The sequence below is a fragment of the Poecilia reticulata genome, linkage group LG15 (genome assembly GCF_000633615.1).
Source record: "Poecilia reticulata strain Guanapo linkage group LG15, Guppy_female_1.0+MT, whole genome shotgun sequence".
NCBI classification, from domain to species: domain Eukaryota; kingdom Metazoa; phylum Chordata; class Actinopteri; order Cyprinodontiformes; family Poeciliidae; genus Poecilia; species Poecilia reticulata.
This window is the reverse complement of record NC_024345.1, coordinates 25,998,556-26,022,810: the sequence shown is the minus strand read 5'-3', so window position 1 is coordinate 26,022,810 and position 24,255 is coordinate 25,998,556. Positions and strand designations below refer to the sequence as shown.

The 24,255-nt window shown below is 38.9% G+C and overlaps 2 protein-coding genes across 2 annotated transcripts; one reads left to right on the top strand and one right to left on the bottom strand.

The window, feature by feature from the left end:
- Positions 1-3,354: 3,354 nt before the first annotated feature.
- Positions 3,355-10,708, top strand: LOC103477249 (uncharacterized). Its single transcript, XM_008430226.2, has 10 exons — positions 3,355-5,260; positions 6,196-6,315; positions 6,401-6,475; positions 6,556-6,642; positions 6,715-6,806; positions 6,920-7,005; positions 7,756-7,819; positions 7,910-8,100; positions 8,364-8,516; positions 8,587-10,708. Exons 1-10 carry the CDS (start codon positions 3,638-3,640, stop codon positions 8,850-8,852), a joined length of 2,757 nt encoding a protein of 918 aa, XP_008428448.1. The 5' UTR covers positions 3,355-3,637; the 3' UTR covers positions 8,853-10,708.
- A 7,291-nt stretch (positions 10,709-17,999) lies between these two features.
- On the bottom strand, positions 18,000-23,723 carry ntpcr (nucleoside-triphosphatase, cancer-related). The gene is given in 6 exon segments (XM_008430227.2): positions 18,000-19,040; positions 20,265-20,474; positions 21,768-21,870; positions 21,961-22,123; positions 23,622-23,694; positions 23,697-23,723. Coding segments are annotated over 6 exon segments (663 nt in total). The 3' UTR covers positions 18,000-18,953.
- Between the last annotated feature and the right edge of the window lie 532 nt (positions 23,724-24,255).

Here is a 24,255-nt window from a genome sequence, read left to right as displayed (position 1 = left end):
GGAGCTGGAAGAAGTGGCTGGGGAGAGGGAAGTCCGGGCCTCCCTTCTGAAGCTGCTGCCCCCGCGACCCGACCCCGGATAAGCGGAAGAAAATGGATGGATGGATAATAAATAAATGCAGCAAATGTTTAGACTCTGAATAAGTAAACTTTATTCATTCTTTGAAAATGAAAGTCTGTTTTGAGACTTTAGATTTTTCCTCTTTATGCTGTATTTGAATATTAAACATATATGTTTTTCAGGCTTTTATTGAGAAATACAGCAAGATTAAGCAAAGCATCTATAATTCCAGTGTTGACGTTTCTTTTTTAATATTGCTGCCATTCCCCCTGTTTCTCTTTCCCCCAGCTTCTGGTCCAAATCCTGGTCGAGTGCGATGCATTCTTCGTTCATTAGAGCTTTTCTTTCCCTCACTATCTTCCTGATGATTGATCACAGCGTCTCAAAGAACTGAAAAAGTCAATGATCTGATCTCTAGGACGTTTATTTATCCCATTTGCCTTGTGACCTGGTGCTCAATCATGCTGGACAAAGATTCACCAGCAAGCTGCTCCTCCAGGGTTTCTGCTGAGTTTTAAATAAAATTTAGGCATTAATTGATCTTAAATACGTGCAGATTTAACAGACTTGTGTAGGTCCTACATTTAAATCCTAGTGGTCTTATCTAGGCCTTAAAAAGACTTAAATTGGTGGAACTTACAAAATTCTGAACTCTATTTTCAAGCAAATTTGCTGCTGGAGGATGTTTTGCTCCCATCCTTTATTTCTGGATTTATTTTTGACAAAATTGCTGCTGATTGAAGCAGAAACACTTCAAACATATTAGCCTTTTTTGCTGCCCAATTACTGGCTTGGACATTATTCTAGTTGATTAAAGAAGTGTGACTCCCTGATGAAACCAACATTCGGCTCTTCCAATTCACACAGAAATTAACTTTCATTAACACATTTCCCCTAAAGCTAATTTGAATCATGCTATCATCTCATCTTGTAGCTAAAACTATATTTTAGGGTTTTGTAATTAAATAAATTTCTATCAACTTTGTGTTTTTATCTGGCCTAGGCCTAATACAGGGCTCCCAAAGTCCAATCTCTCAAAGCTACTTTCCTGCAACCTTTGGGTGCCTCCGTTTTTCAACACACCTGAATCAAATGAACTGTTCGTTAGCAGGCCGGACAAGTTCATTCAGGTGTTAGCTAACATAATCTGAAAAAAAAGTAGTTAAGTTTCCTGTTGTATTTTCAGCTTGTCTCTTAGAAACTCAAATCAATGGGTGAAATCCCAGCAGATAACCAAACTTTTTTTTTCTCGTCATTAAAAGTTTTTTTTGAGGATTTTTACTTGTAAAATGAGGCTAGATTTAAAGCTGAAAAGTGGTGATGACAGAAACGATGTGAGCGATGAGTAAGAAAAGCACACACAGTCTCCTCCCTGCTGTGACTGTTGACAGAAACCCTCTCTTGCCTTTGATGAGCCTGATGTAAACCTGCTCAGGTCTGACTCTCGCCCGGCTGTGCCGTGATTGTGTGAAATGAGTGACCTCATCCTCAGCTCCAAAATGGCTCCCAGTAGGAGTGTGTCCCACATGCTGGTGGAGCTGCCGTCATGAGACGAGAGAACTGGTGCTGAACCTTTCAGAAAGGCCCCAGACTGCACTACATGATTTATAGTCTGGAGCTTATGCAGCTACAAGAGATTAGTCACAGAGTTGAAAGGTCAGGGCATTACAGCTGTGTATGACGACATATGCAGACACATATGATTCTGATTAAATCCTGAGTCTGCCGTTGGACTCATGTTCCGTCATGTGCTTTTTATACATTTTTGTATGCTTCATAAATATTTGTTAATCCAGAGTTTTCTTTGATGAGTGTTTCTCCAAAATTCTTTATTTCACTGAACATCAAGCTTGAGCCGCTCATAGTTTTGCCAACTATACAGGGCCTTGCAAAGCTGCTCTTACATTTTGTATCTTAACACCCACAAACTTCTGTGTATTTTATTGGGATATTATGTGATAAGAGAGTTGTGAATGAAGAGCATCTGTGAAAAACTGTTTCCATCTTGCCACAGATTCTTGATGTAATTCAGGTTTTGAATTTGAATGTGTTCTGTGCTTTGATCTCAGGGTGTTTATCCTGCTAGAAAATGAATCTGCGTCTCAGGCTATTTTTTGCATCCTCTAACATGTTTTCTTCCAGCCAATGTCACACTTTGATCTCATCTGACTGGAGCATCTTCTTCAAAAATGAGCCCAGAATAGAAGTGTCCTCCTTTCAACAGATTTGGTTTTAAATGGTCTAGTCCAATCAACCAGCCAGATTCTCCTCAATAATGAAAGTTGAAACATAGAGATGACTGAGTATTCACTATGGTCCCCAGGAATAAGAAATACTTTACCTCCACATGTCTGCATTGTGTAAACCATAAAATCAGTTAAATGTCTGTTATTTATTTTATTACAGCTTTATTCCATTTGGATGTTTATAGTTGTTAGTGAGATGTGAAACACTTTGATCAACAGTTGTAACGATAGCTGTGTTTCCATTACAAATGTGCGCAAAACTATGTCAATACTCTGTTGATGTCCTAAAAAGACACAATTTTGCAGTTGTGGTGTTTCCACTAAATAAGAAATCCCATTAAAGTCACTGAAAAAATATGCAGCACAATCATCCTCCAACTACTTCCTGTTGTATTCTTCTTTGTGGTTTGTCTCAGTGGCAAAATCCAGCTGTTGATTATATGACTCACGTGAAGCAAAAAGAGAGTTTCCATTGCAGTTTTGTGAAATAAATCAATTTAATCAATTTTGTTACAGCCCAAAAACAAAAACACAACATCGTAGCACCAAAACTTTTATAAAAAAAATAAGAGTTCTTGTTTCCGTTAAGCAAATCTATTTTTAAAATGTCTGTAATTATATGACCAATGGAAATGCAGCTATTGACAGTGAGCGTTGAATGTTACCATGGGCCTTTTAGTTGCTTCTCTAAGTAATGTTCTATTTTCTGGACTGTTTTAAATAGTGTGTCATAATCTAACCGTGTGTAAAATGTCTCCACAACTTTATCCCCATCTCTTTCTTTGGTTGTCATGCTTTTTTATGGTTATATGTTCACTAATGTTCTCTAACCAACTGCTGTGGGCTTAATTTCTACAGAGATGCATTACTAGTTATGTGACATTTGATTGTTATTGGTTGCACTATATTTTATTGAGGGGTATCTAAAGGTAATGGGTCTGAATATAAAAGCATGACATATGTTTCAGTTTTTTCTTTTTTACTAAAAATAGTTCGCTTTTATTTTTCTTCTTTTACAAGACATAGCAAGGACACATTCAGTAAATATCCGCTCATCCTCATGCATTTAATCTTTTTCTGTCTTTTCACAGGTAAGTACTTACCTGCATGTTAAGGACAGCACCCTGGCTATTGCCCCGGTGTACGAGAGTATCACCCTTCCCCGCCTAAAGAGTCGTTCTGCAGCCTCAGACTCCCCTACTTTATGGCCATCCGCTTCCTCCTCCTGTTCTTCACAATCTTCTCCTGTGACTGACCCACAAACGACCAACGTCGGTTTCCGCCCCACGACGGGAAGCGGCGGCAGCTCCATCTTCTGCAGCCTCAAACGGATGAGCAAGAAGAGGAAAAGGAAGCGAGACGAGCGCAGACACACGATACAGAGAATCATGGACGTGGATGAGCAGACCAGTGGGATGCAGCGGTATGACTCTGAGACGGTCACGTATAACACTCAAACATGGCCACTGAAGGAAGGTCAGAGGAAGAAGAGCTTGCAGAAGAACAGAAATGTTGCAGGCACTGGGGCTTACATGAAAAACCCTCTTGTGAAAGACATCGATTCAGAGTGTTCAGGAGAAAACAGCATCACTCCGTACGCCGTATCATCTGGACCAACAACTTCTCCATCAGAGGCTCATGGGAGAAACCACTGCAGAGTCCTCTCTTTGGGCTCAGTGTTGAGCTTCGATCTCCCAAAAGACATGACCCTTATCCCCAGCATTCAGGAAATCATCACTATTGCCCCTCCAGAGTCTAAAAAGGCAGATACAACAGATTCTGACCCTCTTTCTCAAAGAAAAACAGTTCTGAGCTCTTTCAGACAGACCCACGTCCTGGCGGCCATCACAGGAAGTGAAATTAGCTCTTCTGAAACACAGGAGTTAATAGCTGCAGCAAAAGATCTACCTGATGAGGAGGTGAGTTTACAACCATCTTCCCTGGAAGAACCTTGTGCCGGATCAGAGGAGAAGGACGAAATCTCGTCGGATACTAAATCTACAACAAAAGAAATCAGTCCGCCTTCAAAGCCGCCTATTTACATGAACCAAGTCCATAACTGCTGCTCAGTCCCTCATAAACACGAGTGTCTCAGTGTCCATACGCTCATCCGGGACCTGAATGGACACCAGTTCCATAAATGCACAAAATCCCAGTGTGAGCATGAAAACAGTCGTCGGCTGAAATCAAACCAAGCTTCTCATGTGAGAGTGAATCTGAAGTCAACGATGAGCGTCAGCGTTCGACAGGACTCTGTAGATTCTGGCATCTCCACCTCCAGCAGTTTCAAGCTTTGCACCGATGCTCCCTGTCCGGATCAGCCCCGGCCTAAAGGAGTGGTGGGGAAACTTATTTCCCTTGAGGTGGGAGGCATAGACCCGACTACAACAAGAGAAAACTATGCCGTGTTCTCAAGTTCATCCCCAGAGTCCGTGAATATTAACACAGAGCCGGTCCATGTCGACCACCAGCAGTTTGAGGAGGAAGAAGAGGAACTGGAGGACATCTGGAAGCAGAATACCAACTACAGGCAGAGCATCTGCTCAGACATCATGTACCAGCCCAACCAAACCGGAGATCCACTTTCCAGCTCCCCTCCTGTCACAGAGCCACCTGTTCTCTACAGAAACCTGGTCACCGCCTCAGAACCAAACCTCCTCATAGCCGAGTTCAAACTCCCCCCCCACATCCAGAGCTGTCTGGGTTATGAGAAGTGGCAGAGCTCCAAAGATCACCTCCCTCCTCTGGCCACAGCGGACCGGAGGTCCTGGGCGGCGTTTCCCAACAGGGAACCGGCCAGCAAGACTGCAGTGATGCTGAACGAGACGGCGTCTGATCCAGTGAAGCTTCCAGATGTCGGCGACAATCCGAGATACGTTTACCAATACAGAGAGGAGGAAGAGGGGGAACAGAAGGAGATGAAGGAAGGAGAGGAGCTAACCACGTACTCACAGGTAAGTTTGTTTCTTAAAGTATGGTGAAGACATGCTGTAAAGTTATTTTAGAATCAAATTTGTTCTCAGAGGTTAAAAACAGCTTATGTTGAAGTCTAATTTTCCTGAATGAAAATGTTAACAGATTCCCCAGAAATGAGTTAAAGCCGTTGATGTTGGGTCATGTCACTCAATAAAGTATCAATAAATACTCCAACAGTGGTTCCTAAATAATTAATTTATTATCTTTGCTCTCAACTTGTAGTTAGAGTGCCTATAAAAGTCCTAAAATAAAATAACCTTTTATTGAAAATGATCTCACACAAAAGTATTTAGAAAAATTCAACCGTTACTTTGAGTCCATTTATTCAGAGGTGAAAATAATCCAGAATTAAGCAATATTTATTTTAAACAATTATTTATATGTCTACTGTTAATGTTTATTTGTGTAGCACATATTAGCAACAAGGCAGGTTATGTCTAATATAAGCATAATATAGTAACCAATTATGAAACAATTAGTAAACATTACATTTTGTCAAATGCCATCATCAAAATATATATTAAATATATTGATCAATATTCCAATTTTTATTAATCAAAGGCAACTCTAAACAGGTGTGTTTTAAGTTTTGATTTAAAGAAAATCAGTGTTTTGAATTGATTGTTTTAAAACTTCCTTAATCTTCTATAACATTTCACAAGGTTAGCGTTTCTAGAGATGTTTGACTATTATTCTGCACAATATTTGGATCATTCTGGATTCCCTACAGTTTTTTAAATGAGATTTAGTTCATGAGAAAAGGTTGATTTGGCTCTGGAGATTTTATTACTGCAAAGATATATATATATATATATATATATATATATATATTTACACATCTGTAGGGTGCAAGTCTGTATCTTAACTTTAGCAAACCTAAGTAATGTTCTGTGTATTCTTTTTTTTTTAACAGAACCAGTCTATGAGTCTCCTTTCAGTCAATATGGGTTTGAACGAAGCCTGCCAGAAAAATCTGAAAGACGTAGCAAAGCCTCCAGAACTAGTAGCCACAGGAGGGCGCTGTTTCATCCTAGTAAGACTGAAACCGGAGCGGAAATATTGTTTGTTGTTAGTTGATCCTTTTGCATGAATGTGGTTTTTAATTCAAACCCATGTAGAGTGGAAAACCGGAGCATCAGTCTATGGAGGGAACCCTGGAGAGGAAGCACAAGCTGCAGCTGGGAGGAAAGAAAGTAAGAAATGTTTAGGCCTACATAGTCAGCAGATGTAAAGCCCAGAGTCAGCAGCATGTGGTCTTATCTTATTTTCACAGGCTGCCTCCAGAGGCTGGAACTCCTACCACGCTGTCCTATATAGACACACCTTGTGCTTCTTCCAGGACAGAAAGGATACACTGCGCGTAAGCAGAAAGCAGATATGATATCTGTAAAGCAGTTGGCATGTGGTGACTAATAATGAGTTTGTGCTTCAGAGCTCTGCATGTGGTCTACCGCTGAACCTCATGGGAGCTGAGTGCTCGGCTGCCCCAGACTACACCAAAAAACCCAACTGCTTCCGACTACGGTAATCCTGGGCAAACAGCCAAGTTTTTATTGCAAATTACAGCGATTTAAAGGCAAATAGTGAAACGTATGCGCTGCAAGTTTTTCTTTACCGCCATCGTTTCTGCTCTTCAGGCTCCGTGACGGGTCTGAATACTTGTTTAATACCACCTCCCGCTTCTTGATGAAGAAGTGGATCATGAAAATACAAGCAAGCACAGGTAAATATAATACTGAGGCTTTGAAAAGCATATTTTTCGCATCACGATCACACACATTAATGTATTTTATTGTGATTTTACGTAATAGAGCCACACAAAATTCCAAATAAAGTGGAAAGAAAATAATTCAAAATTTTATTTTATTTATTTTTGTTGCCGTCACTTTAGTAAAGACTTGTTTTTTTTTGGATATGTTTCTACAATTTTTGCACATCTTGAGACTCAAATCTTTGTCAGTTCTTCTTTGTAGAACAGCTCACACAGAAAGCGTCTGTGAATATTACCTTTTAAGTCTTACCACAGTTTCTCCATAGGATTTAGGTCTGGATTAGACTAGACCATTCTAGCACATAAATATGCTTTGATGTAAAGCTCTGGTTGTATGTTTAGGGTCATTATCCTGCTGCCACTATCATAAACCCTTTGCACCCTCTCACAAGTTTTCTTTCTGGAATACAAATGCTCACCACACTTTTGTTCACAGATTGTTTTGAAATTCATGTATTGTTTTCCTTCCACTTACACAATTATGCAATATTTAGTGTTAATCTGTGACATAAAATCTCAATATAATCCAGCAAATTGTGGTTGGAGCATGACAAAATATAAAAAAATCTTATATTTTTATAAGATTTATGGGTTGCAGTACAACCCATAAGATTTTTTATGGGTTGTACTGCATTCTGTTTTTTATGTTAATAGTTGTGTTTATAGTGAATAACTGTGATGGGACCTTTTCTTCTGTCAAAGGTCAAAGTGAGCTCATGTCTTCACCAACAAATGTTCCTGGTGATCAAGCCTTTCCCATCTCTTTGTAAGATAATGTTCAAAATAATTTGCATAAAATGCTAACATTCTGTGCAGCATTTGTTAATGTTGACTGTTACCTGCTCTTATGCTTTAGATGCCAGGATCAAACCAGCACTCTCTGCCATTCCCAGCACAAAGTCACCCACTCATTCCCAAGGTTGAAACAGCAGAGCAGCGATCAAACCAAAGAAATTGTCGTTCTCACCAGAGAGCAGAGTCACATGCTCCAGAGCCAAAGAGCGGATGAGAAGTCCAAGACCTCATCGTTGGATCCAGGCTGCTGTGGTAAGAGTGGAGAACTGTTTACCAAGAGAGACATCTGCGTAACATTCATGAACTGCATGTGTCTGAACTCACCCTCGGCCAAATAAATATCTTACAATGGAAATGCTGTTGGATGTTGTAGGTACAGCAGCTGCCACTAGGTGGAGCTGAAGCACTCAACATTGAACAGCTGTAGTGTCACATGATTGCTAAAGGGGTTTGTTTTTACAGTAAATGTAAATCTCTTCTTACTCAGCTTTTCTGCTCTCATTTGACCCCCACAGATGATGATGATGATGGTGATGAATGCAGCTTAACGCAGACAGTGACTCACAGACTTTCTGTAGACAACACTTCTCCTTCCTCCTCTCACTCCCCTGCAACCAGCAGCCAGAACTGGCTCAGCAGCAAGCACCGCTCCCACTCTTTTACGTCAGGTTAGGTTGCTTCGATTAGCCTGAAATTTATCATTTATCACATTCGATCTGAATATTGGTTATTTTTCAGCAACGTACCAGAAGATTAAACCCATGCAACACTCTCCTGGAGGAGAAGGGGTGGAAAAAGGATCCAACTACTGTGTGACTCTGGTGGTCGGGGGCAGTTCGGCAGACAGCTCGTCGATAAGCAGAGGTCTGGAGCCTCCAGTGCTGCCCTCACCTTCATGGCAGCCAGACGTTTTTAAGGACTCTGCTCTGAAAAGCTACTCGAGCCTCCCGCGACCTCGCAACAAATCTGTCTTTAAAAAGTTCTTTGGGAAAAAAGAGCCCTGAGCGTATACATGCTGGTTTTTGAAGATAGCTTCTAACGTGCAGTGCACATTTAAATAAAAACACACTACTACTGACCATATTTATGAGCAAAACACTTATCCTAGTTATGTTTTTGATGCGTTTGTGATAAATCACTACAGAGCCTTAAAAGTCATTATAAATAACCTGTTGTACAAGTGTCTCTTTTTTTGATCCTTCACTTTTTAAGTCGGATAAAAACACAACTGCTAACACACTGCAAAGTGTGCACTGTGTACTTACAGTTCAACTCAGAAGTGTACATACAGTCATCGCTGATATGAATGTCATATTAATTCAGGACAATGAAGGATTTCTCTCAACGATTTATGTCAAGATGGAAAGATAATGCAGCTTTCAACTCCAGTAATTTCAGAAAACAAGAGTTGGATTAACAAGCTTAAATATTTTCTGTATTTTTTATGTCATCAACAAAAAGTAAATTATCAAGTATGGAGGTGGTAGCGTCATGCAGAGGGGTTACTGGACTGCCAACGGTACTGCTGCCTACTGGAGAGAAAATTAAAAGAAAATGTCACCAAATTCACTCATTTCAAGCTCCAAAATACATACATACACCATTAGCAATATTCGAATGTCATTATGGGCATGAATGTTATTATTTTAGGTCTTTAATGGATTTCAGAGTGCAATTTGAGCTGATTTCTGAGCCACTGCATTGTCAAAATTAAACATAAACCCTCACTAATATGCTAATAAATGTCGCTCACCAAGTTGCGGAGAAACCACAGACGTCCTCGAAACCCTGATGTTCGTGGGAGTTCGGGACTGCCGGCGAAAGGCTAAAAGTTGCGAACACTTGATACTCGCTCTAAAAACGCTCCTAAATGCCTATTTTAATAGTTGAAACTCCAAATGTACCTTTGTATGGCTTATTATGATCTGTGGAACCTGTTTTTGCACGACTGCAGAAGCTAGCATCCATGGTCTATATTACTTCCGCTCTTCTGGGTATAGCCAATCAGCACCAAGGAAAATGAACGGCACTCGTTGATTGGCTGTCTTTCAAACACCAACCAATAGCATGTGAAGGAGCTTTGCTCCAGCGTTTTTTAGCTTCCAAAGGTGCACTTTCTTTATAATATTTCAAAAATGGTCTCTGAAAAAAAGGATAGAGATCGCTATTTTAGTTGAACCATCTCAAAAAGTTAAGATTTGAGTCTTAAGTCAGTTTTTGATTCTTTAAGATGACTCCAAACGGGCTTCAGAGTGGTCGATGTGCCTTGTGTTTCAATACGTTTTGGTTTGGAGCTTCCTGTGTTTGTCCTTGAACATTATAAAAAAAAATTTAAATCAGAGATTGACAGTTTGGGTCACATGATAAAGACTTGGACACAGTTGGGTCTTAAAACCGGACAAATATCCAAAGCCTCTTTATATTTTCAAAAAAGCTTTGAATTCAACCAGATGATCCTGTGTGGATCAGAGAAAATACTCAATAAATTAAACTTCTGCATCAATTTGTTGTTTATATGTTAAAGGTTGAAACTGATGTTCACATTTATGATAGTTGTATGTAAACGTCTGGAACTGTTTTGATTGTTTTTGATCATCACTCTTCTTTTCATTTTCTCCCTGTTGTGCTTTGGGTTATCTGTTCCCCTTTATGTTAACCTAAATATTAATAGTTAAGCTCTCAGTGCCTTCAGTTACGTTGCATTTTATCTGCTCCTCAATTATGAATTCACAGTTTGATACTGTTTGAACTCGTGTGATTTAACTACTTTTTTCCACCTTCTGAGGCAAAGACTAAATACTTAATAAAACTCAAAACAAGGTTTTGTTTTTGCTGTGATTAAAGATTAATTTTTGACACACTTGTGTTACAAAAATTTCTTTTATTTTTTTGTCTTGTCTGTCTGGACTACTTTGAGAAGAAACGCCATAAGATGAAACGAGAGATTAAAGGTCGGCAAAGCTAAGAACATCTCCACATCACAAGCCATCTTTTTGCATATTAAAACATGACCCCATTCAGAGATGTGATTTAAACATAAATAATCGCCGCTTCATTTAAAGCTGAGGAACCAGACGCTCTCTGTGGACATGGTTGCATAATGAATTCAACTCAGAAAGCCTTTGCAAACTAATGCTGCTTAGCATTGCAAAAATATTCAGTGTCTGCTTTGGATTAGTTACAGTAGAGAAGAAAAATGACTAATTTGGGCATCTCAAAAGTTTTGATGTTTACTTTGAACAAAAAACAAAAAACTAGAAGGAAACTGGCGTGAGCTTTTTACTGGTTTGGTGAGTAGTGCTGCTTGTTGTTGACATCCAAAGATTCAGAGCAGCTAAAGTGTAGCTACAATTAAAAGAGTGTTAGAACGCTGTAAAAGCTCAAATGCCATAAATATTTTACTTTAATTTCAGAACATGTAGCAATATTTGTCACTTATCTGCAAAGAAAGTGAAAAGATTTAACGTAGCGGAGAGGTCAGCTTTGGGGCAGTGAAGCTAAACTGTCAGAGATAGCAGTTTCCGTGTTTTGGTGGTTGTGCTGATTCTGACAGCAGCAGAAATGTTGGAATATTATATGAGGAGGATTAGAAGCATGACATGATTCTCTGTAAGCCTGCAGATCTGAGGGAGGATTTAAGAAGTGCACCTGGAAACACTTATCACATACTTCTGCAAAGTAGCTCAATCACAGATGTACTGAAGGCTTCGGAGGGCTTGCATGGTACTGCCTGTCAGCGTGAGGTCACGCAGCATCCCACATTTAAAATGCTCAAAACACACCGTCAGTACTGATCAATCTTTCCAGTTAATTTTTTCCACATGTTTTTCTGCTATTTGAAAAAAAAAAAAAAAAAAAAGGAATAATCTAGTGATAAAGAAAGTGGAGCCAGAAAACAATAAATACTACTTTGTTGTGTTCACACTGTTTTCTATGTTACCATGTATTCTGGTGCTTTGAAAATGGTTTATGTTGGTTTTAACATGAGGAAATGAAGTCCTGTTGAAGTCCTTTTTGGGCTCCTGTTCTGGATAGAGCATATTTACTGAGATATCACTCTTATTTATCTATTTTTTGTAATATACAACTTCGAAAAAACGTAAGAGATTACTTAAAATTATCAGTTTTTCTGATTTTACAGGGACTCATAACTTAACTGTCAGTTTCAAGGACCAACTGGACAAGTACTTACTGGCTGAATTAGTCTAACAAATGTCAGTCGTTGTTTTTGCTAAAGTTACTGAACCATCAGAGCAGACAGCATGTCTGCGTAGCCCAGAATAAGATCGAATTATGTTAATATTGGTTTAATTGCCACATATATTCGCAATGTATTTACGTAAATACTTATCAACAGCGTCTATGTGATGCAAGTTTTTCAAAACAGTGGTGGAAGCCAGGCTTAGCTGTATGCATAAGCAGGGGATGCTGGTGTATTTTTCAATTAAAGTTGTATATCTCTACATGAAACACAAGGCAAATGTGCAGTAGAGTGAGGGGCGTATAATGATCCACATTGACATTCAGGAAGTGACTGATACAATTAGTCACTGCCTTCACATATGGCATCTATTCCTTTGGAATGCACTGACTGCCATACTGAAGACATTTCTGTGTGCTTTTCCCTCTCCGTCATGTTTGCAGCGACAGCCGTATCGTGTAAGGGCCCAGAGGGACGCAGCACCAGCCAATCGATTGATCGCCGTGTCCCAGATCTTTGTGTCCTCTCCACCCCCTGACCTCTATGCGATTCGCTGACAGCTCCTACTGCTCCCGTCGCAGCTGCGGGGGGTTGTAGCCCTCCCCTGCAGACACAGCAAACAGCTCACTATGCTTGCATGTCAGCACACTCTGGAGGCTTTTCCTTTAAGTGTGGGGGGTTATGTAGAGCAAAACATGCGCTGGACTCGACAACTGCTAAAAACGACTGCACAACATTTTGCTGCCTTTTCCCCCTGTCCAATCTCTTAAAGACTGACCGCCTGACATGTCCTCCCAAAGGTGGGGTGAAGCGTCTTAGACCTAAGTGGCTCACAGGGGTCGGGCAGTGTCTTTCAAAGAGATCAGAAGGAGCCATCAGGACAGTGTAACAGGAGAAAGGTATCCTCAGGCCCTCACCCTTCCCGACGGTTGATAGAAAATGGTGCTACTGCCTTTGGAGGGATGCATGACCCTCAACATATGACACATTCCCACAGGGACGGAAACGTGGTTGTTCCTTACTTGAGTAACTTCGCTGAAATACAGAGTGAGACAGTACAATTAACTGTATAAAAGAGAATAGATTTATGTTTTATTGAAAATCTCTGAGCTTTCAACTTGCAGGCTTCAAGAAGGTCAGTTCTGTTGTTTAGCAGGCTTTGAAACCCAAAGCTGCAGGACGCAAGCAGCCTTATGGGAGGCCATGTAAGGGATGTAGCGGTAAGAGTGAGTTTAAGAACTGTCTGTGCTGGGCAGGAGGTAAAATGGTGGATCAAATGGCCTCATTTCCACAGCCCTGGAATCCCATTTCACTTTATCTATCCACCTGTTAATATGTGCACATATAAAGCTGTATTTAATAACTCCGAACAAGAAGTGCCTGACTGTGAGAGGCATTCAGACACTTGGATTTAAATGTCTTACTTTTTCTTTCACATTAGTTTACAATCTGCAATGTGGATATACACATTGCGGTAAGTATGTACATGTCATGGTGTTCAGATGTGAAGGTGCATGTAACAAACCCAGTATATAACAGAAGTTATATACTTTAGAATTGAGTTTTGTTTGTTTTTTTGAATGATTACTTTTTACTTTGAATATACCGAAGTATGATATCACTTGAGCATAAATGTTGGGTACTCTACCCATCTCTGCTTATCAGAATCAGCTTTAATTGCTGCGTTTATGTGTAAAAACAAAGAACTTGACTTTGTGTGAGGATTTAGGTTCCTGTGTTGTTTTTTTTGTTAATTTAGTCCCTTTGTGTCTTGCCCTTGATTGATCCCAGCTGTGTCTCGTGTTCCCTGATTACTTCCTGTGTATTTAACCTCACCTGTGTCCCCTGCTCCCTGTCAGATCCTTCATTCATGTCATTGGTTTGGTGTAACTTGCAGTGCTACCAGCGTCTGCATTTCCTTGTCTCATCGCTCACCTGTGCTGCCTGGATTCTGTTCATGTTCTTGATCACTATTAAAGCATCATTTTTCCCTACAAACTGGGTCTTGTGAAGCTCTGAGGTGTTGGTTTTAGCTTTTAGTTTTAATTTAGCTGTTAGTTTTGTTTCCCATAGCCCCATACAAACGGAAAACATATTTTGTGTCCAGGATGTGTGTGGTCTGTGGAGATGTTAGCTCCATTTTTCCTGACCCTGGACCTATAAAGTCCTAGATGGAGTTAAGGTCATATAAGCTAATTCTGAATATATCATCACTCTCATAATTGTTAGAGGTTTTTAAAGAAAATTGCATGGTTTTCTGGCACAGACATGGCAGGAACATGAAGCTATTCCAGAAATTTTATGTTGTATCCACCCTAAAACACTCCCAACAATTGATCAGTAAACTAATAAATAACTAAAGTCCAACAGAAATAGTTTTGTTGTTTTTTTGTTTTTTTTAACAAGAAGTTAAATTAAGACTCAATCTGTGCCCGCAGTGCCTGGCTGCCATATGCACAGCTGCTCTGAGGGCCTGGCAGGAATTGTGGGAATGCAGAAACCAGCTTGACACTCTGACATGACCTTGATTTCCGGAAACTCACCATGCGCAGGTTTCTGCTCCGAGATTATTTGGCATCACAAAAGATGAGTAGTTTATTTCGCCTCCACACCCCCGTATACGTCGTATGTTCTCCACAGGATAAAGTCAATTTTGTGTGCTGCTTGAGGAAGGCTTGTGCAGGCTGTTGTGTAACAATATGTCAGATTTTTATCAGCTGTGTTTGGCCTTTTAGCTGAGGGCTTCCCGGACCATACATCATCTCTTGCCCCCTCCTTCCTGTCTGCAGCTGTCAGTGTGCCTCCTGGGCTGGTACCACAAAGAGCAATAACTGGAGAGATCTCACCACGTCTAAGCACCCTCTCCCCCATCAAAACCTCACCCTCCCACCAAACAGCCAAATCCCCTTTGTCCTGAATTGTTGATAAGCTTCTTGCATTTTTGTACCCTCCAAGAGACGGACGGATAAAAGGTTCAGGGTCCTGCTCAGACATCTGACCCAGAAAATCAGAGTAAATGCACACATCTGTGTTGTGATATGACCATTGATTAACTTATATGAATATGAAGTTAACCAATTGTCTGCATGACTTTATCAGTTGCCATCCACTACATCAACTACTCTTGCTTAGGTCGCATTGACATTTTCAAGTTCCTTCACAGTAAGCAGGTTTTTACAGCTGCAGAAAGCAAAAACTTAATGCTTATAAAGAGAAAATAAACATTTTTCTGATTTAGATGCAGTGTAATCACATACAGCATCATAGAAAACATTTATCAAAAAAAAAAAAAAAAAGAAAAGAACTTTATTTCATAACCACACCAATGCATTTGTACCTTTTTAAATTAGCCATTTTTGTTATTTTTCGTGTGATTTTGAAATGTATTTACATCAGTAAATACGTGCCAAAGGTTTTTAGTTTTATCACAGTAGTATAATCTCACATGGAAAGATTTCTGAAACTTCAAATATTAAATTTGAGTTAATTTATTTACCGTTTAGCTGGGGGATGCCACAATAAGAAATGTATATTTTTAGTACACTCACTGATGCTACAATATTTGACGCCTGAAATTCCTGAAAAATAAAACCCATTTATTTGTACAGTTGAATGCTAAATTCACCTAGATTATATAGATCTATGTTTATTTTTCATTTAACTCAGAAGTTTGCTTTATACAGGGACTTATTATAAATAAGACAAACAAAAATGAGTAAAAATGTATATTTTATTTTAAAAAAAAGTTAAAATTAAAAGATCACTTTAAACCTAAACCTGCCAGAGGAATGAATAATTCTGGACTTCACCAAACATGTGACTATGATGACTGATCACAAGTGATTCCTCCTGGTCACTCTTCAAAATGTGAAAGACAAGAGAACATGCAATTTAAGCGAGGCAGACGTGTGTTGATCTTTCTAAATCAGGAAGTGGTTACAGGGAAATAGGTAGCTACTTGCCCAAACCTGTCCATTTCTACATTCAGACCAATAATTAATGTTTAAAACAGTGAATATTGTGAGAATCAAGGCTGGATGAGGACTCACGTTTGTTTTGGCACCAAATATGGATGGTAAGGAAAGCATAACAACATTTGAAACCAAACAACTGCACCTTCACATTACCAAGCTGCCATAACACCCATTATATACGATCTACGTTCCAACTGGATGTTTGAGAAATATGCCATGAAAACATATTTCCCTGTCCAATCGTCACAGTCATGGACAACACAGGAACTTTAAATCAAACCATTTTCAACTTTTCAGAAATAAATGCTCCAAGTAGGTTTGGCCTAAAGCATAACGTGGACCTGTGGAAAAGCACTTCATAATATTTACTAGAGCATAGTAGAGGATGTATGATGCTGTGGGCCTGTTTCTCTTCCAACATCTTCAGAAATCTCACAAGAGTGCAGAATATTGTGAAAATATTTGAAATACAGGAACATTTTAAACATGGATCATGATCCAAAACAATGGACTAAATTATGACAGAAACGTCCCTGTGAGAAGTTATTGTAAGCTTTATTATTGTTGTTGAATGATTCCAAAATTAGTTTAGAGTATAATATTTTTAATTCACGCTTTGTATTTCTGGATATGTTTTATATCCAGCAACAATTTCTCTAATTCCTCAACGGCTAAACAGATGGTGTTCAGGTGCTGCAGATGAGCTCGTCACATCCTGGGGATGACGAGTAAATCATATGCACGTATAGTGACAACATGGACTGTATGGATGCTAATTACATCATAAAGCATCAGATGCATCCATATGTGCGTACATCCTCCATTTGGTAGATCTGGCAAGGTCTTTGTCAGTGTTATGTAACCCATCTGGTGCTCTGCTGCAGGGAGCCGGCGGTTACCATCCACAGAGCCAGCTCTCCTGCTCGGCTACTTCAGGCTGATTAGCCTTAAATTGTGATGTTGTTCTTCCACATTATTTAGAAATGAATAAAAATGTAACTTTAGAGCTTACTGGTGGCAGCTGATCCAGTTGTGCGCCGGTCGTGCGAGGCCACGGAGCAGCAGATGCTTGCGCAGCAGCCCGTCTGACGCAGATCGCGGCTGGCAGCTCTTTCTGCAGCCAGCCTGACAGGTCACATCAGTTACACACTGCAAAACAAGCCCCCAAAAAAAGCGCCTTCCTTTTTTTTTCCCACCACTTTGAAATGACCTGGAGGTATTTCAATGCTGCAATAAATAAATAAAGAAATAAAACAAACATGTTTGCCAGAGGGTGTTGTCTATTTAAAGCTTCAGCAAAGCTGTCAGGCTCGGAGCTCTTGCAGAATCGGCGCTCCACACGCAGCGAGTCGATACGATCAACACATTACGGGTCACAAAGAGGCGACCTTTTCTGCAGGTTTGACAACAAATTCTCCTCTGTGGTTTTAAACCCTCCACTTAGCTCCGCTACAAATCCTTTATAAAACAAGAAATAAACCCTTAATTCACTGTTACACTTATCCTGCAGTGTAATCTGATGGAACATGGAAACACATTTCCAGGGGGGGTGGGGGGGCAACACAAAATCCCTGCAACCGCAGTTAAGCTTATTTACTTGTAAGCAAAGAATGTGAAAACAACAATCGAGTTTTATGATCGGGATGAAAACCTTCGCAGGAGCAAAAGCTGTTTATATAATTTTAGAGAACCTGATTGTTGAGAGAAGCGTATGTTTACAGCTCACCACAAAAGTATTTACACCACTTACACTTTTCAAAATTTTGTCATTATTAGTAGTTTGTTTTTTGTGAAGTTTAAATGAAAGACTAACAAAAGATGTGAAATAGAGAAAAAATGAATTTCTGTTTCAAAATCATCCCCTTTATACTGATGTTACCAAATGAAATCCAATGCAGGATTAGATTATGACACAATATCCTAACCTAAAATACTGCACATCACTCTGAACACACAATCTCCACACTGAAACATGGTGGTGGTGGTATGTTTTTTATTTTATTTTTTTCAGGTACAGGAAAACTGGTCGGCTGCACTACAAATACACACCACACTTTTCAGATTTTTAATGGCAAAAAACCCCCAGAAAATTAGCACTTTTAAGTCTCTACCTTGTGCTAGTCTAAAACATAAATGCCCATCACGGTTGTGTGATATCAAATAGTTAGAATAATATTGCATTAGTAATGGGAGTTGAAAAAAATCCAACAAAATTAAAATATCACTAGTTTCCAGGATTTTAATGCATCATAGAATATTTTTCCAAATATTTTATGCAAGCAGTCTTTTGTGAATGTGATTTAGCGCACATTGATACTGGGATGATTCTGATTCTGTCCAGTAGACCTAAATTTGATAATGTGAGAAAAAGTAGAAATGTTGCGCAAGTATCAATACTGTTGCAAGGTGCTGCATATTTGCTTCTATTCGTTAGTGATGGCGGCTGAATAGAGTGCACATCGTTGCACAATTAAATATTGATTGATACTCCGTGAGCAAAAGCTCAACACAAGGCAGAGCTTCTGTCGGGAAGAATTAATAGAATCACCAGGGTCGCCGCTTTGTGTGCTCCTTTATTGAAAGAAAACATCGGCTGTGATCATGGAAAACTTGGGAATATAAAACTGAATAAGCAACAAACAGAAAACTAATATATTATATTATATTCCCAGTCGTGTTCCATCACACAATCAATTATTGAGCATGTAATCCATTTTGTGAAGAGAAACAAAAGAAATGATTTTTTACATTAAACACATGTATGTGGCACAACAACTCTTCCACCTTCTCACCTTGCTGCAGAGTACAGTAGGTCAACAACACCATTGTCAACCATGAACGGACTTACTTAACAGTCGGCTTGTGTGAAGCGTTTAAGCACAGACACATGAGGAAACTGACGTCGGCACAAACTGCAGGAAGACGTCCTTTCACTGGTTGTGGCTGCTGTGTTTTAAACACTCTTGTAGGGTTGATAAAATATCCTGCAGAAGAGCGTTTCTGTTCTCCTTCGACAGCTAGACAAGAAAAACGAGAGTGGAAACAACAATTAATATGACAAACGGAGTTAGTCTGAGTGAAAGGAGAAAAAAACACTATACAAATGTCCATCAAGGAAATGAGACAACATTTTGCCTTGAGTTTATCAAGCACAAAGCAGCAACGTGGTAGGAAATGAGAGAGAGCTTTCAACATTTTCTACAAAAAAATAAAATCGATTTGAAAACCAAAAAACCAAATCAACTGCAGCCAATTTGTGCCAGATGACAGCTAATTAATAAATAAAATCCACCTGTGTGGAAATTAAACTCAGTAGAAATCCAACTGTGCTGCATTTCAAAACATGGTGGTGGCAGCATTATGATGAGGGGATGCTTTCCTTCAGCAGGGACACAGAAGTTGGGAACAACAAATGGAGCTAAATACACAACAATCCTGGTGGAAAACCGGTTAGAGGCTGCAACATTTTCCTGTTTCACCATTCCCAGGGAAACATGGTGGTGAAAGCCTCATGCTGCGCGGATGCCGTTCTTCGGCGGGAACAGAGAAGCTGATCAGAGCTGGTAGGAGTTTGAGAAAACCTAAATACAGGGCAATTCTGGAAGAAAACCTGTCAGAGGGTAGAAAAGACTTGAGACTGGTGCAGATTAGATCAAATCCTACCCATGAGGAAAAATGGTGTAGTCAAAGCCCAGACCGACGTCCAACTGTGCAATGCCTTGAAAATGTATTTTCCATCCAATCTGATTGATAAGATTTTTATTTGGACAAAAAAAACATAAACATAAAGTAAAATGATTAAAGTTTGTGGTTTAACAAAACAATGAGACAAAGTTGAAGAGGTAAAAATGTCGCCATAAGACACTGTTCTATCAACTACTGTCCAGTATAAATCCCTTTACTGTCTCATAACCTGTTTTGATCTAACACAATGTCTGCCACAGTACAGTGAATACTTTACATGACAATGTCTGTAACTGAGTCCCCTGTTAGAAATTATTTTTGACATTTGAGACACCCCTTTGTTGTTGAATCAGTCACGCATGATTTAGATTTAATCCGGCTGCGGCTGAGAGAGATAATGCAGAGTCGACCCTCCTGCCCTCCTAACACAGAGGGGATACAGTGTAAACACTGTCCTGTTGCTATTAGGGGAATTAACAATTCAGACACTGACCCAAATAGCTCCTTTTCTTTATGTTTTTAAACCAGTGAAGTAATGAAGTGATATTTTTACTTACAGTAAAGACCTTGACGTCCCTCCTGCTCCGGACCTCCTCCACCAGACCAAGTGGTTTACCTCTGGGGACGGGGATGGTGCCCAGGATTGTGCAAGATGAGCCGTCTAAAGTCTGCCTCACCGCTCTGATGAAGGCCTGACTAAAAAGCTCCATTTTGCCGATCTCGTCGATGATGAACACCGTCCTGCTGTCCCCGTCTGCTGCCCCCGTCTGCAGACACGAGACCAGGAAGTGAAAATTCACCGAGTGCAAAAACATGATCTTAATACTTGTCATAATAAATTTGGTGACTTATGATGTTTCTGCAGTCAATTATCCCCTTGGTTTGTTTGAAAAAATATTTCAAACCAGACGCCATAAAATCCAAGAATATCTGAATTGTAGCGACTGACATGATTTAGTTAAATCACAAAATAGACGAGGCAACAGCTGGGATCCCTCAAAACTTTAGGACAAAAAATTTTAAAAACAGAGCAGGAACACACCAAGAAATTTAATTTTCTAAGTGAATTATTAATCATAATTGGCATCAGTTATTTTACCCTGAAAATTGACTAAGTGAGCAACTCCAAATTTTGAAGTGCCTTGCAAAAGTGTTGAAATCCTTTGAACATTTTCAAATTTTACAACCTGAAACTTCAGTAAGTTTGATAGAAATTTTATGTGGCAGACAAAAGAAAAAACTTGATAATTGTGATTACAAATAATAAAAACCTGCAAAGTCTGGCACACATTTGTATTCAACCGCACCTTTAACTTTTAGCTTCTCTACAACTTACCACTGACCTGAGCGCTCAGTTTGTTTCAATTTGTTCTTGAATGTTCTCCAAAAATCCTCAAAAGAGCTGAATTTATACTTAAATTACAAATGAGTGTAATCAGGAAACTCTTAAATTTACTCACAAAATATGCACACCAGAATTTTCAGATTTCTATTTATTAAAAAAAACAAAATAATTTTCGTACCAATTAAACATTATGCCATTACTTTGCGTTTTACTGCATCAAATCCAAACAAAGAAAATGTAAGTGGCTACAGGACAAAAAATATTCAAAGGCTCAAGGGTTATGAATATGAAAGTGGAAGGTAATGTATATCAGCACTAAAATCAACTTTAGATCTTAATTTACCTATAAAAATTGATACCTACAGCATGTTTACGTGACTTTGACAATGTTTGGGGGGTCCCAATGAGCCGCAGTGATTGCACATCGAGTACAAAGCGAGATGAAAGTGAACCGTGTGACGCCATGCCACAGACACCTTCTCTTTACATGTGTAGGCGTCACTCCAGGCTCACTTTACATGCGGGATTAATCACGGTCAGTGACAGCCAGACGGCACCAGCAACACTAAAAATGTCACTGTGGAATTTACACGCTTGCAAGCTTCCAATTATTCCATCAATTGTGAGGGAAATCAAAGGTTTGATGATTTAGATGTGGGGAGGAGGAGGGTCTCATTTAAAAGATGAGTTTACAGGCCATGTGCTGCAGCCTTACATGTCTGAAGAGGGGAAGGGCCAGGCTTTCAAATGAAGGCAAATCAACCACGTACTGTCCCACCGTGTACTCCCGTCTGCCGTGAGATGTGCTGGCTCCTTCTCTGCAAGACAAAATGAGGCCTGGGTGAGTCAAAACTATGGGATGAAAAAGGCAGGTAGCTTGATACGGGCACTGTGGGTAAAACCTCCACCTGATTCTGGACAGGTGGCCCCGCTCTCCTGCAAGTGTGACGACATCAAAGCCGACCCTTCTGCCTCCCTCCCTGACCTCTTCTGTGTAAAATCCTTCCACTCCCACTCCGGATGACACTAAAGCTTCACAGGCTTTTTGGACCAGAGTGGTTTTTCCCACACCTGTGGATAAAACAATAGAACTGATGTAAAAATATAGTAATAACACGATTTTACAAGAAGTTTGTGACCATATAGTGTCTTGATTTTTTCTACATTTTTATATATTATTGGGAATTTAAGTACCAGCGCACACAGTAGTGCTAAATTGCAAAACACAGCTAAAATGGAAAAAACTAAGAGCCCATTGCACTGAAAACTTCCTGTTTTTTTCCGCCAAATATTGATTTCTGAACTCTTCCTGAGTTAAAACATTAGAATTGGTGTTTCTAAATTAACATGAACTTGTTTCCTATTTGAGGTATTACAGCACAACATCTTTTTTGTTATTTTGACCAAATAAATACAAAATACTGGATTTTTTTCGGAGTCATGTTGTCAGTAGTTCATAGAATAAAAGAACAATGTTCATTTTACTCAAATATATGCCTATAAAAAGTAAAATCGGAGAAACTGATCATTTTAAGTGGACTCTTAATTTTTTCCAGAGCTGTATGCAACATGTTTATAAAATGTGGCATGCATTAGTATTTTATGACGGCCTATTACGGTCACTGTACATAAAAATGGAGGAGGACAATTTCTCAAAAAATCTAATTAGTGTTGAGATTAATCTCAGAAATCTTCTAGAAAAAAATTTTGAAATTTCCGATTTTGGAAAGTAAAACAAATGCTAAAATAAACGTAGATCATTTGAGATTAATCTCAGAAATTGTCTATAAAAATGTTTTCTAGAAAAAACTCATAAGTTCTTCCAGAAAACATTTTCTAGAAAACATAGACAATTTCTGAGATTAATCTCAAATGATCTAAATTTATTCTAGCATTTCTTTTTCTTTTTTTTTTTTACTTTTCAGACTCAGAAATTTCCAAACATTTTTCAAAAAGATGTCTGAGATTAATCTCAAATTTTCTGAGTTTTGTTTTGTTTGGCCATCATAGTATTCAGTCCTTTTTACTCAAACAAAATCCAGTGCAGCTCATTACCTCAAAAAGTCGCCTAATTAGTTATTACGAAATAAGAAACTAATGTAAATCGTCTTAAAAGTGTGTTTACAACTAAAATGATAGCTTTAAAACGTATTGAATTACTTACATTGAGGGACCACAGTATTAACGAGTAATCATACAATAAATTTGCATTTGTGTTCAAATGAGGCTCATTTGTCAGGTTAAAAGTACCTTTTCTGTGGTAAAACTGTTTTTTCTATTAATCTAATGTATTCTAACTTCAAACAGTTAGAATATACGATCAAAAACGAACAAAATTAACAGAAATATAATACATCAGTCTGCGTGTTGGACTATTGATGGAGTTGCTGAAATAAGCAGACATTTCAATAATATTCGAATTCATTCAGACTGTCTAAGAACTTAAAAGCTAAAACGAGCTAATTAACAAAATTAGGAGCGTTATTTAGAGTAACTACGTCGGGCTGTTGGGTTAGAATAACTTTCTGATTCATGATGACTTACGGAAATACTCGGTGTTTTTATTTACCTGGTGGTCCGGTCAGAAAAACGTGTTTGAACATAGCAGAGGTTTCACCATGCACAGTGCAGCTGCTACAGACGCACTTCCGTACACATAGAGTTCACGCATGCGCACTGCGTGTTCAACTTGACACTTCCCCTAATAAAAATACAAGTGTGAAACGGCAAACTTAAGTTCTCCAGGAGCTGATCATAACATCTGCTTTAATATTTAAAAATATTTAAGCAGATGTGTCAGAAATGGTGTCATGAGAAAGCTTGTTTGTGGTACGAAATTCAGACTCAAGTCCCAGATTAGGAAATGTACTACACAAATAAATAAATAAATAAGTAATTGTGTGATATATAGATATGTGTGTGTGTGTGTGTGTGTGTGTGTGTCTGTTTGTTAATAACAAAATAAAATGTAGGCGGAAGAAGTACTTTATTAGACATTTTTTTGTTGTACAAAACTTAATAAATTAATACTTACAGTAATTTTTTATATGTTAGAAAAAGTTGAAGTACTTCCAGTGACAATGTTTTCACATTATTTTACTCAAGAGTAGCGATACTTCATAGTATTACTATATAATTAGCTAAAACACACTTCTGCTGTTTAGTAATTGTGACTAACACACAAGTAAGCAGTATCTTACTAT